This window comes from Ictalurus punctatus, chromosome 24 (assembly GCF_001660625.3).
Source record: "Ictalurus punctatus breed USDA103 chromosome 24, Coco_2.0, whole genome shotgun sequence".
NCBI classification, from domain to species: domain Eukaryota; kingdom Metazoa; phylum Chordata; class Actinopteri; order Siluriformes; family Ictaluridae; genus Ictalurus; species Ictalurus punctatus.
This window is the reverse complement of record NC_030439.2, coordinates 7,252,872-7,267,842: the sequence shown is the minus strand read 5'-3', so window position 1 is coordinate 7,267,842 and position 14,971 is coordinate 7,252,872. Positions and strand designations below refer to the sequence as shown.

The following is a 14,971-nucleotide window of genomic DNA, read 5'->3' as shown; positions in this document are numbered from 1 at the left end:
TTGTTGTTAATAATAATAATAATAATATTACCACCACCACCTTACTGGTTGTCTTAATATAGCTTTAAAAAAAAAAAAAAAAAAAAACTAACGTTACCACCAAGACGTTAACCGACCTCAGTTTCTTTGCAGTTAGCCTTCATATGCTGCTTGTTATAATCTTCCCAGGTATCGTGTGTCCACATTGCTTCGCTTCTGAAATAACAAAGCATTTGTTTGTTTGTTTTTTTCCTCAGCCTCATTATAGAGAAAATAGGGCCCAAATATCAGATCTTCTCCTTTCTCACAAGTCCAACTGTTGCTGTCATTATTTATCAAACGTTAGCTTGAAAGCTGTTCCCCACCGCGCTTGCTTAGTCCTGATTCACCGCACGCAGCACAGGGAAGGAAACGGACGCCGTGCCGTCCGATGAACTGGATATGTGGATTGAAGTTTATAAAGAAAAAAAACCCCAGTGTCTTTTTTTTTTTTTTTTTTTTTTTTTTTTTTTGGTCGACGAAAATAGAGAGAGATTTTGGTAAAGTTTGTATTTTATTTTTTTTTAAAAACCCTAAATTTTAGCCTCGTCTTTCTTCGGTCACAGTTGGTGTTTAATGACTTGACTTAGTTGTGGGAAAAACGGTCATCGTTTTTCATCCTAGTTTTCGTTAGCGAAATGAACGCTACTTCATAGTTGTTTATGTTTGACGAAGCCTACAGTCTGGCGCCTTTCTCAAGCTTACTAAAGGATGCTTTGCAAGTGTTCTTACATGTATGAGGATGCGATTGTAGCGGACGAGCCGGAAGCGTTATCGTTTCGGTTATAATGCGAAAATAGCTCGTTTATATCTACAGGGTCTGTTCTGTCTCCCACCGGCGGTCTCTCAAATCCGTTACTATTACGCCCGGCAATATTAAACTGTCGTCTAATAGATATAACGCAATTAGAGATCGACTGATTATAGACTATTTATAACCGATACCGTTTTTTTTTTGCATGTTTACGCGCCCGATAACAGACATGCAGAAGCGATTATTTATTTGTTGTTTTACTTCTGTTATTGACGCAGTGATAACGACACCACTGAACTGAACAAACCGTTTTATTTATAACAGTTGGTCCATTTCACTTCCTCCTTGCTTACAGAACAGAACAACTCTTATTTATACACCAGTAAACAGAGGGGTCTGAAAGAGTGCAAAAGATCAAAAATATTGTGCACTGTTAGTAAAATGCACTGTGTCTGGGGGTTTTTTGTTTGTTTGTTTTTAAATAAAAGCTCCGACGAGGTAAACAAACAGGTAAACGAATAAAGCACAACAATAATCCTAACAAATAAACAAAAAAATAGACGCAGTGCTGCAATGGTGGTCACGCACGCAATTATCAAAACGCCACGTATCGGCGGATCCGATATTACCAGACCGATATCCGATTATGGAAAAATGCTTAAATGTCGGGGGAAATAAAACCGATTATCGGTCGATCCCTAAACCCGACGTGAAGCAACTCACAAACGAAAATGACTCTTTTAAAATTGATTTCATGCCAGCGACGTCTCAAAGACGCATCGAGAAAAGAGCATCCCGATCCATCGTCGATGTATAATGTTTTCTGACCTTGCTAATGATTATGTAAAAAGGAAAACGACGGCTAAAAAGAAATTCGAACTAAGTTTGTTACCGTGAGTAATTAGGAAGTGTTGTGAACGTGCTCATGATACCTGCGCTAGTCTCACTGACGATGTATTGCGATATCCTTCGTATTGTCATGTTGCGCTGCTCTGTGGAGGATGATACGTTTGTTTCCTGTGCGTGTGAGACACTGTTTCTCCCTCCGCAGGACTACGTACAGGCTGTGACGGGGCTGTGCTACGACGGTCTGGAAGGACTGATCTACCTGGTGCTCTTTTCCTTTGTCACAGCCCTCATGTTCAGCTCCATCATCTGCAGCGTGCCTCACACATGGCAGGGTCGGAGGTGAGTGCTGAGAAATCATAAAAGCTTCGTCCTGTTATTTATCTCTCTTATTGATGTCCAACCACTTTGTTAGCCCGTTAGAGCCACAGGACACATGGAGGAGGAATCCGGGCGTCATAAACACATCTATAAAACCGTGATGCGCTGGAAATCCGGCTGCTCAGTACGGATAAGACGCACGTCCATATGTGTCCAGATTTCCGAGTCCCCAGCGAGCTACGTATTCACGCATGGACACAGCTGCTTCCCCTCGCTTATAATCGTTTCCTCTTCTGGTTTTGAGGCAGCGTGGGATTGAACGGGAACAGGGTAGTACCGGATTTGAGCTTTCCATAATTAACGCTGATCTTCAGTAGCAGTGGAGTGTCTCCTCCTCCATCCCAAGACGCAGTGCTAAGCACCATCTCGCTTCGTCGCTGTCAATCATCCACCCAAGTGGGTTAAAAATGGTGTAGTGTTTAATTATATTAAAATGGATCATTATCAGACGTTTCAGACGTAGCACATGGAACCAGACGAGAATAAAAGTAACGGACATTTTGAAAGGCATTTATTGAGACTTGATTCACAGCGCTGCGTCGTGTGTACCAGCGTCTGTTTCGTCACAGACACGGCAGGCCCTCGTTTCTGTCCGTCGTGACGAATACGTGAGCTGATAGATGAGGTTTGAGGAGCTCCGGTGAACGGTTTCTCTCCTGACCGTAGTGCCCTTGTAAGATGCTGCAAAATACTGCAAAGAAAATGTCGTTCCTTCTTTGACCAGCAGGGGGAAGTAGAACTAAAAAAAAAAGGTGACGTCATGTACTTGCTGATGTTTATTACTGTGCTGTTTTATTTTTCCACTCCTTTTCTCCATCGAGCCTCAAGACTCTAAATAGTGCATTTGTGATTACTGAAGCAAAGCCAATGCTACCATAGATTAATTAGATGAAACTGATTAACACCAATTTAATAATACGGTTGTGTCTTCAAGCGGTTTTGCGTTTGAGTTTCCCTGCAGCCTGCAAAACAGGAAATTGAGAGCGGAAAGAGAGAGAGAGAGAGAGCAGGCACGAGCTTCAGTTGTTGCCTGTGGCATTATGGGTTATGAGGAGGACTGCAGATACGAGCGTGTGCTCGTTTTGTGCTGCAGACGTTCCGGTGTGAAAGCAAGGTCACAGTGTGCCCTCTGCTGGCCACATCTCTTTGTGCCGGTGTCGATCTGAAGGTTGTGCAGCGTCCTTAATGCACGCGTGTGTGTTTGTTTGCGCTACGCAGGCCCAGCGAAGCAAACGAGGAAGACTCTGCAGCTTCTGGAGGAAGACAGAACCACGATAACCTGTACCGGGTGCACATGCCGAGCCTATACAGCTGTGGCAGCAGCTACGGCAGCGAGACCAGCATCCCTGCAGCGGCACACACCGTCAGCAACGCCCCCGTTACTGAGTACATGTAAGTTACGCATGCTCCCTGTTCTGCCCAACACACACTCGACTCTCATAGTCACAGTTTAAATCGGTAGTCGAGCATCGGGTGCAAACGTCCCACTCATGATCTTCCCCTCATGACCTTTTAAGTCTACGCTCATCTATCAGTCGACACAGTCTTCATCCAGGACAGCCTAATAACACTCTACAGTAGTCTCTCAGGGTTTGTTTGCTTATAACCTTTGATATAGAAGCTCAATCCTTTGTAGTTCTCACCAACTGTGAGCATATATGTGTGTGTATATATGTATATATATATATATATATATATATATATATATATATATATATATATATATATATATATATATATATATATATATATCTCAACATGTCTTACACGTGTGTCCTTCTGGGGGGTAGTGTCACATGAACCACACCAGAATTTGACAGAAAATGAGATGGCAAGAAACAGAAAACAGTCCCAGAGTTCCGTGTTTCTCGTATGCTCATGTATCAAAGCTTTTCAGTTTAACTAGTGTATAATTTATGGGGTTTTGTTGTTGTTGTTGTTGTTTTGGTATTGAATCGTTTTGGTTTACATCACCTACTGTGCCATTATCGGGATTGGTTAAAAGAATACCGGAAATTAGGATCACGCGGGATTAAATTAAGCGCTTTTATGCACTTTGAGCTACAGTACAGTCGCGAAAAAAGCCTGGCACTTTCTATTCACAGACGCGATATAATGCAGGATGTTTTCTGTAAATGATTACCTCATACGATAATGTCATCATATCACTGGCTGTGAAGCAAACATGAACCGGAAAGGAGTGGGGGAAAAAAACTGATCTACTCGCACGTCCTGTACATTTATAGCTGTCCATGCGAGAGTTTTATCCTACAGGAGACATCTTATTAAAGTTTGAGTAGATAATAGAGTTTTTGTTGCATTGTGGTGTTTTTTTTAATAGACTACGCTTTCAAAAAAAAAGGGGGGGGGGCGTGGGTGGTGAGGGCGCACAAGCACATCTCCAGACTATTGAAGATGGAACGTACCGGATGCTGGAATGCGATAAAGGAAGTGGTATTGTTTACACTGTATTTGAGCTGTATTTTGAACACCGGTTTTAACAATATTAAAACCGATAACATAAAAACATAGATCTCTTTATGTCGAAATCTGCGGACATCTTTGTTATCTATGTGATTGAGTTTGTGTACAGCGTCCTTCTTCCTCTGCTGTAAACAGTGCAGCGCTTCCTGGTCCCGCGAACCATTTTATCGTCCGCTCTCGCGGCAACACAGCGCACGTGCGTCGCAGATCTATGCGGAAATGGAGATATTTTGTGAACAAAGACTTCATTTGAGTTGTTTTTACGCGCGCAAAGCGTTCGTATCGCTTCATAAAATCGGGATTAATTCACTGGAGACACACGGATTACTTTTACGATGCCTTTATGAACTTTTTGGAGCTTGAACGTTTAGGTTACTGGACTGTAAACAGAGGGGTGGAAATCTCCCGGGTTTCATTAAAAATGTCTTCGTACGGGTTCGGAACGGCACGAGGGCGAGTAACCGATGACAGAATTTTCATTTTTGGGTGAACTACCCCTTTAATTCTGTTGACTGTAATGACCCTCTGAGATGGGTAAACTTTCGAACGTTGTGAAGGTGCATGAGGGTTTAATGAAGATCACCCAGTTATTGCTTTAGAGGCATCGTGTATAAAGAAGCTGGCTTTACTAACTGCTTAAAAATACGGCTATGCTGAAGTATTGAAAGAAATGTAGGCTGCATGTTGGTGAGTTTGTTTGTTCACAGTTGTGCCCCTTTCTTTCGTCACACAGGACACAGAATGCAAACTTCCAAAATCCTCGCTGTGAGAACACTCCTCTTATTGGGAGAGAGTCGCCTCCACCTTCTGTAAGTGTCTAACACGGAATAACACACACACACACACTCTCTTTGGGTTCTTCACTGGTAGTTCATTCCTTTTCCACAGCTGTGTTTCTGTTCCTGTGTGGGATAGAGAGCTGAAATGTGTGTCTCTGGACATGCTGTCAGGTGAAGTTAGAGTGCTCGGGGATCACACAAATGAACCATTAGACCTTTCAGAGCTGATTTGCTGTCCCGACCTGGCAGTACACCTTAGTTTAGAGGATCGAGATGCCGTGAGAGCTGCGGCTTCAGGTCGATGTTAATGAGATTTATCTAGGAGAGAGATGAGGGAAGGGAGTATGGCTTCGCATAGTGCATAAAGGTTTCAGATTCAGCTTGTGTCTGTTTTGTTATAAGTGTCACAGAGCTTGAGTTATGTACCTGCTCTACACTCTGTGTTTGTTTGTTGTTGTTGTTGTTGTTTTTACTAACCCCTCCCTCCGTTAATGCAGTCTGGTCCGACTGCCTTGGATGAAAACGCTCACTGAAACAGGCAGTTAAGGGCCTCAGGGGGCTTCCACTCGTATTGACACTGAACCCACAGGTACTGAACACGTCCCATCCCATCCCCCGTGATTTCTCCCCATCTCTAATCAGCGGCTGTGTACATGGTGGACACGATGATACTGCAATTCTGAGAGCGGGCCAAAATCGATCATCGCTGGCCAGATTAAATTAAAGCACGCGTCTGCACAGTAAAGAGGATGGGTGCGTGAATTTGTAGCGCTGACCGATCGCACAGCCGATTTAATTCAGAACATTTCATTTAGGCAGGACTTTTTGGCGAGTTTACGCTGCAAAGTCGACAAATCTTCATGAACACCTTCGTGTTCGTCTGGCCAAGCATCTGTGATGAGTGACGTACATTTCCCTCGTCGGTATTAGCTAATGTAATATAAGCTAACAACGCTGTATGTGGATTGAGCCAAAGGAAATATTTGTATACACAGTATAAGACATTTAAAGGTAAGAAGTGCCGCTTTGTTTACTGTTCATGCTGTGAGCGGCCATTTTGATTTGACTTTAAATCGAGCTCTCAATCAACTCAACGCGTTCATCTATTTAAGCAAACTTTTAAATATCGCTAAAACATAGCCACTAGAGGATGTCGGACATTTTGGCTCAACATTTCAACCCCCGTCATGTTGTCCACCATATATACACGCGATCAAGGGCAACAGAGACCCCTCCTTTGAGCTCCTGCCCTTCACCAAAAGCCAGCTGCCCCTACGTTTGGTGTGTTGTTGTGTTTCTTCCATCGTCTGTAATCCAAAGCGCTCTGTGATCGGCTCCGCTCCTCCCTGAGTTCAGTGTCCGTAGTCAGAGCTTACCTTTGGCCGGACTCAAGAGGGAGATTTGTGTATCGTCCTGTTTCCGTGTGTTAGGTAGCGAAATGCGTGTGTGCTTTTTGTTTATAATTTGGTAGCATGTGGTTTGGGGCTGTTTTTAGTAGTGTAGACTCTGCTAACAACAATGCCATGAGATGTCCTCCCCACCCCAATCCTTTCTATCCTCGTCTGCCAAGCTCGAGGCTAGCCGGAGCCTAGATCGGTAGTCCACTTGCTCCGCCGTTGAACCTGGAGAATTAAACATTGTTGGTTTTGTTAGATGCAGCTCTGGTTTTAAGGATGCTTAAAGCAATTTTATACTAATAATTGTGAAAATGAGTCATTATTCCTGCAATCTTGTTAATTTCTGATCAGCCCAAGTTATGCGACTTGGGCAATATATAAGAGAAAAAGAAAGAGAGAGAGAAAAAAGAAAGCAAGAAAAAGAAATAGTAGGAGAAAAAAATTTAGAAAGAGAGAGAAAAGGAAATAGAAAGAAAGAAATAGAGAGAAAGAAAAAGACAAAGAGAGAAAAAAAGAGAGAGAAAAATAAATAGAAAGAGAGAGAGAAAAGGAAATAGAAAAGAGAGAAATAGAAAGAGAGAAAAGGAGAGCGAGAGAGAAAAATAAATAGAAAGAGAGAGAGAAGAAAGAAAGAGAAAGCGAGAGACAGAGAAAAAGAGAGAAGGCAAGAGAGTGGAAAAGAGAGAAAGCGAGAAAAAGAAAGAGAGAAAGCGAGAGAGAAAAAGAAAGAGAGAGAGAGAGAAAGAAAGAGCGAAATAGAGAGAAAGCGAGAGAGAGTGAAAAAGAAAGAGAAAGTGAGAGAAAAAGAAAGAAAGAGAAAGCAAGAGACAGAGAAAAAGAAAGAGAAAAAGAGAGAAGGCAAGGGAGTGAGAAAGAGAGAAAGGAAGAGAAAAAGAAATAGAGAGAAAAAGAAAGAGAGAGAGTGAAAAAGAAAGAGAGAAAGAGCGAGCGAGAAAGAGAGAGAAAGCGAGAGAGTGAAAAAGAAAGAGAAAAAGAAAGAAAGAGAAATAAAAAGGGAGAAAGCGAGAGAAAGAAAAATAGAGAGAGAAAGAAAGAAAAAGAGACCGAGAGTGGAAAAAGAAAAGAGAGAAAGCGAGAGAAAGAGAGAAACTGCTCAGAAGAAGGCACAAACTGAAGACTTGATCTGAAGTCAACATTCACTTTCTGAAACTTTGGAAGCGTCCGGAACGTTCCTGTTTTCACTGACCGCATCGTTCAGTACACACCAACACCGAGTCCCTGATCCAGCAGAACCCCAACCTGTGATTACTCTCTCTTCCAGAACATTCATTACTTCTCCTTTCCATTCTCATCTGCTATCACACCGAGCTGTTCTGCATGTTGTGTTCGTTGTGTATCAGATCATAACATCACCGAGATAAAGGATCATATCGTCCCATTCATCCAACAGTAATAAATCCATCTAGCTAGCAGAAGAAAATCTCCAGTTTGTGTAGTCTATCTATTAATGAATAGATCGCTCAGCACGCTCTTCTGACTGTATTATGTGCTGTTTTGTTGATTGACGTTGCCTTAGACTTCACCCGCTGTATAATAAAAGCAAGCTTCTATCATTCTGGTCTACCACAGGATGTGTTTGTTCCACGGTTTGGTCTCAGTGCAACACTGAGTCACTTCTGATAGTGTTGAAAGCTCGGAGTTGACACTATGCCCACTTCCTAGTGTTTCCCAGCCTATTGAAAAGCGGAGTGGTCTCAGTGATGAGTCATTCTGTGCACTGTCACAACATCGACTGGACACTTCACTTCGACAGTGATGCGATCCGGGTAGTTGTGTTGAGAGAAATAACGGCTCAGCCACGTAATGCGACGAAGATTAGAGCGTTGTTTGGACAGAACAAATGTAATGAATTTACTGGTTAAAACCTGGTGTGTATAATCTATATTTCCAAAAGTATATGGACACCTGACCGTCACATCCCATTCCAGATTTATTCCCCCTTGGCTGTTATAATGCGCTCCACTCTTCTGAGAAGACTTTCCATTAGATTTTGGAGCGTGTTGTGGAGGGATTTGTGTCCATTCAGTTACAAGAGCGTTAGTGGGACTGATGTCGGGTGGAGTCAGCGTTCAAGTTCATCCCCATGGGGTTCAGTGGGGTTGAGGTGCAGGACACTCGAGTTCTTCCACGCCAACCTTGGCAGGCCAGGTCTTCATGGAGCTCGCTTTGGACAGGGGCATCGTCATGCTGGAACCGGTTCGGGCCTCTAAGTTGTTAGAGAAATTGTAATTCTACAGCCAAAAAAAAAAAAAAGACATCGTGTGCAATTGTGTGCTTTCAACTTTGTAGCAACAGTTTGGAGAAGAACCACATACAGTACGAGTGTGATGGTCAGGCGTCCACGTGCTTGTGTAACATACTGTGTAACAATTCAGGCACTCGTGTCCTTTGTGTTACCCATGCTCGTGTTGAATAACTTTCCTTTGTTTGTGTCTCTGCAGTACACTTCCAGCATGAGGGCCAAGTACCTGGCCAACGCCCGGCCCGATCCCAACAGCAGCACCGCAGCACACTAGAGAGCTCCTAGGGACGTCCCTGTGCGCGCTCTCTCTCTCTCTCTCTCTCTCTCTCTCTCTCTCTCTCTCTCTCTCTCTCTCTCTCTCTCTCTCTCTCTCACACACACAAACACACACACACACTCATAAATGTGCCCTTGTTCCTATGACACAAACAGACCCCGCCCATCCTACTTCAGACAAGAAGGACATCAACACATTCACCATTGAAGAGGCCCCTTGTTTACACATGATTGGCCACAGTTCCAAATAGTGGCTTACTCCTGACGTGCGTGTGTGCGCGTGTGTGTGCGCGTGTACGTGTGTGTGTGTGTGTACAGTGTGTGTGTGTGTGTGTGTGTATGTATGTATGTATGTATGTACGTGTGTGTGTGCGTATGTGTGCGTGTGCATATGTTTTCTAGGTCTCTCACTGTGTGTGTGTGTGTGTGTGTGTGTGTACGTGTGTACGTGTGTGTACGTACACATGTTTGTTCATACACGCTGCCGTTGCTTTCTTGTGGTGCTTTTGCCAGAAGAGCCTAAAGCCCCAGAAGTACAAAGCCAGTCGGGGTAACTGGCCTCAAATTAAATCACATTCCTGCATGACTTCTATAACGTGACCTCGTGTGTGCGTGTGTGTATATAGGATTATTTGACAGGTTAAGACTTTCTACGCTTTCAACCCAAACCGTAACATCCATTCTGATTAGCTGGATCTGTAACGCGATCTAAACTCCACGCCGGATATCTACATGTATCACGTCACGAAAGAAGAGCGCGACGTCTGCAATAGGAATGAATGCTGATGGTTAGACTGGTTTTGAACAAAGTGTGTTTTTAAATTCACTGATTCAGTGGTGCTAGCTAATCTATTGAAATCTGAAAAGACTTACTGCCATTATGTATACGGAAAGAAAACAAGTAGCAATAGTGAGGAATGGCTTTGGGGGTGTTAGCTCTTGCTTAATATTTCATTCTCAGCTCTCGTTTAGGTGGAGTAGTGTTAATTCAAATGAAAGCCATGGCCAGCTTTAGAAAGCCTGGTGTACGCTTGTCTTTCCTTTTTCCCCCACCGTGCGTGTAAATAACCAATCCGAGGTCCCGAGTAGTGTGATTGAAACGAGACTTGCGCACAATATAAAACAGCAGTGTTGCTGAGTAAGAGCTGCTCAGGTTCCACACATGCACACAAAATAGCATATGAGGGTTTGGGCACTCGATCCCATTCACCTCGGTTCTCTTATATATCATACCAACCAGACATAAGGCCTGGGATAGCAAGATTTCTGATATTATTTTGGTCTTACATGTCTCCACCATGGAAATTACAGGTTACCGGTTATCTATAGCATACGTGTTGCATGCTTGCAGCTGTTTTTCCTCCACAGGAGGATTTATCATCGTGTACTTGAGAACTTCTCTGTACTGTACATCAACATGAACTATGAACTTGGACGTATCGCTGGGCAAGCTTGGACCCGAACATGGCTGTTCAAGTTTCGATTTTTTTTGTTCCCCCCCAATCTTTCGAAGCAGGATGGACTCTCAGAGGAATAAGGACAGCTGACTCCAGCGTGAAATGTCCAAGACTGCTTCATTTAACGTCCGCACTGACTCCTCCGCTCCTACTCGGCAATGTTATAACCACTAATCCACTACCACAGACTCCAACAGCAGCTGCAGCACATCAGGTCCAAGGAGAAAGTGCTATATGGAAACGTGCATCTCCGCAGATGATCACACACAGGACATACATACACACACATACACGTACACACACATGTTGATGCATGATCGACTGTCCACCATGACCGGGTTCCTCGCACAGATTCGAACGTGGATGATCTCCTGAAGAGGGTGGCAGTGACTTGGTCATCGGTGTCCTGATTTCTTGCTCAGCTCGTCTCTTCCTCTGTCCTTCTGAACTGCACCCTGCTATGCAATGTCATGCGCAGTGGTGCGAGCCAAACAGAAAACCACTTCAACATTCCCAGCTCAGACTGGGGCTGAATAAAGTTCCCAAAATGCTACACGGACCGAACCGTTCCATGTACAGTCACTTTCCTGGGACGGAAGCCGTGTAAGGACAGGTGTAGAACTGATGCATAACCAAGCTGAAGCTCCCGCTGGACTAGAAGGAACATCCGGATTTTTGGAAAAAGGCGCAAAAGGGATTGTGAAAGACTTGGTGAGGGGGGCGGGGAATGGGAATGGAACCTGGGTTATTTGTGTCTTTTAGCTCATAGCTGAACATCTTTAGCTTTCTGGACTATAAGCATTTGTTCATTCACTTCTCTGAGGCATGGTGACCTTTTCAATGTGGAGTGTGAAGTGTTCTCGTGTGCTACTGATGCTTATTTTTTGGGTTCCTTGAATTATGCTATTATTGCAATCAATAACGAGGCAAGGTTCCTCGACTGTGCCAACAACCAAACCATGACTTTTAATCTTTCTCATACCTTTTAAATGTTTCACGTTTAAATGGGCCTTTTTGTACATTCACAGCTCGGCCTAGCCTGAGCAACCGAGCGAGTCACCTGTGAACATGAGCCTGCTTTTAAGAATTTTTTTTTCTATGTGAACGACCATTTGTTAGTGATGCAATATGTTTTATTCTTTTTACATCATACTCTGTTAATTTCATAATGCTAGAACAGTGTCTGTCTCTCTGTGTGTGTGTGTGTGTATGTATGTATGTGTATATATATATATATATATATATATATATATATATATATATATATATATATATATATATATATATATATATATATATATATATATATACACACACACACACACACACATACACACATGCTATATATATAAAAAATTACAATGCAAAATGAAGAAAACCGCGAGACAGATTTGCAGTACCATAGTGCAAAATGTCACACTTCATCTCATTTGACTTTTTTTTCCTAGTCATCGTGTCATATTTTTAGAATGATTAGTAAGCACAATTATTATTTTTTTTGTCTTATGTGAATAACTGACTTTGGCATTTCATTTAATTGTTTTGATTAAATTTCTTAATTCAATTTGATTCATTTTTATTTTTTCCGTTTTTCTTTTCTCCCCCCTTTTTAATTTTTGGCATTTACTAAATAATTGTACATGTTAAACCTGTGGTTTTATTCAGCTTGAACTCAGTGTTTTCAGATTAAAATAACATGAACTGACAGCAAATTTTATTGTCTTTGTTTTGTTTTTGTTTTTTGGGGGGGGGGTGTTTTTTTTGGGGGGGGGACGGATGAACGAACGATGACAGTCTTTACTGTATCCTCTATGGACTGTACGTGTTTTGTAAAACAGACTTGTAACTATTTTTTACGCAGTCTATACCTTCGTTAGAGTACTGTTCACTTTTAAATGCCCAATTAATATTCTGAAGGAAAGAAATATTTTCTGCCCCAAGCAGCAATCTTTTATTTTGATGCAGTAATTGATGTGGTTGTGATCGTCTGGTGTACAGGGTATCCGGAATGTCAGGAACCAATGGGAGTATGTTGAGCAAATAGTGTGTGTCGATCCGAATACGCTGATCAATAATCAACAAAAACGCGATACTGTGAGTGAGAAAATGCCTAAGAGTGAACATTTAGAGCATATGTTATAAATAATAAACACAAAATTAACTATATGTAGTTTTGCGCTTATCGCTTCCTGACTTTTTGGACACTGTGTAGAATTAAATGAACGAGTGAGCTACAAGAGATGGACCAAAATATCAGCATCTTGACTTGGCAACTACAAATAGCTAAACGGATGAGTTATGTTAGGTTGATTTTTAACGCATGGTATGTATCGGGTTTGACAATTAGCCTTTTAATAAGTGAGATTCCAAATGAACATGAGGTGACCAACAGTTCCAAAGAGGCCAAATAGTGGAAGCCCAAATTGCAATAGTTTTATGTTTCCAGGGGAAATCGTGGCAGCGTATTGTATGACATGCAAGCTGCATCAGCAAACAGAAACCGTTGTCGCCAGTCAAAGCTCCATGGCGAGGATAGACGGACTTTACAGTATAGTTGCTAAAATCCCCACAAAGCCAAGAACCTGAGAATGGAATGAATGGGCACCTCATTGACTCGGTCCCAACAATAACTGTACATCATGAGCTACACGAAGCTGGAATTCATGGCAGGGGAACTATTCAGAAGCCTTTTGTGTCAGAGATTAATGCACAAAGACTTTGACTTTGACAAGGATTGCAAAGCCTGGAGCCCTGAGCAATGAATAATAAAAAAAAAAGTAATATAGTCTGATGAGACAACTTTCACCGTGTTTCCTATAGCTGGATGGATTTGTGTTTGGAAGAAGCCAAAAGATGCCTTCAAACTGCAAGGTCTGCTGCAAACTGTTGAGTATGTCAGAGTAGCCATAATGATAATTAAGGTGGAAATGTTTGCTTTGTATATAACAGGTTGTATAACAGCCAAAAACGATGAGTCAGTTCTACAGGACCGGGTACACCCTGTGGTACAAATGCCTAGTACTTTCCGGATTATTCTCAAACTATTTGCTAAAATTAACTGAGTGGTTTGATGAACAACAGCATGAAGCCAAGCGCCTTCTCCAACCTCACTAATCATGAGTTTTTCAACATCACTGAACCTTTATAGAAAAAACATAAGAACAAACTGCAAAGCAGATCCCCATCTCCTTCATCCACCAAATAATTGGTGATCATTTTCTTATTAGAGAATGATCCAACGTCCCTCCATAAACTATTCAGGAAAGTCTGAGAGTATTCCAAGAATACTCTTTATTAGATCCTTGATATTGATCTATTTACATGTTTGTTAGTTTATCCATTTGGGTATATTCATTGACCCCTTTTTTGTACTGGTTTCCAGTTTCGAGACTGGATTGCGGTTCACTGTTTACCAGAGGAAATAAAAGATATGTGCCAGATGGTTCTGTTCTGTTTAAACACTGAAGATAAAATGAAAACCCAGACAGAACATGTCTGAAAATGATTATATGCGCAGTGTAGCCATGTTTGTTTTGAGTCTTCCTGCTTTCCTGGAAATCTTCCCTTCCCTGGAACTGACAAACAAAATGGCCGACTTCAACATAATTACTTGAAAAGGAACACTAGAGAGCAGTATGGTTACATGTAAACTGGACTGAATACAAGAAGATGGGGGTATTTCATTGACAGTTTCTAGACTTTTCCCTCACGTTTAGTTAATGGGATTATTTTAATGTTTCAAGGGGAACAGTCTCAGAAATCATGAGAGCGTAAGAGAAACAGTGGTCACAAACTCAGGTTCGTGTTAGAAAGTAACATTTGTAATGAACAGTGAATCAAGAGTCATTTTGAAAGCATCTAGAACAAACAAGTTCACCAGGTAGGAAACTGATGTTGGCCCAAGTGTATATTGGATAGCTACACAGCAAAAAATGCCTTTCTTGAAGCAAGCAAGACACACTTAAATATAGTTAAGGTGTACTGAAATCAAGCAAAACAAATCTGCCAATGAGGTAAGCAAAACCGAGACGGTAAGAATTCTTGAAAATAGCATAAATATTTAGTGACTAAAAAATCCTATTGGATCTTAAGTCTAGACAAAAACGTAAGCAAGTTGTGCTTATTACACGCAATGAAAACTCAGTTATTCAAGATCGACTTAATTAAAAACGAGTATTTTGGTCTCTTGATTGAGCTGACTTTAGAATGTATCCCTTAATCTGAGATTAATAATTAGCAACAAAAAAAACTTTCAATAATTCCTTCAAACAGCAAATTTGTCTTAAATTAAGGCACCAGAAGTATTGTTATTTTTA

General features: G+C 41.8%; 1 protein-coding gene across 1 annotated transcript in view; it reads left to right on the top strand.

Moving 5' to 3' along the window:
- Positions 1-12,367, top strand: part of ttyh3a (tweety family member 3a) — a 64,017-nt gene extending 51,650 nt beyond the window's left edge. Inside the window, exons 11-14 of the mRNA XM_017454647.3 lie at positions 1,824-1,960; positions 3,218-3,391; positions 5,217-5,292; positions 9,122-12,367. Coding sequence (XP_017310136.1) covers positions 1,824-1,960; positions 3,218-3,391; positions 5,217-5,292; positions 9,122-9,196 — 462 coding nt within the window. The 3' untranslated portion in view covers positions 9,197-12,367. The remainder of the gene's footprint in view (positions 1-1,823; positions 1,961-3,217; positions 3,392-5,216; positions 5,293-9,121) is intronic.
- Positions 12,368-14,971: the final 2,604 nt, after the last annotated feature.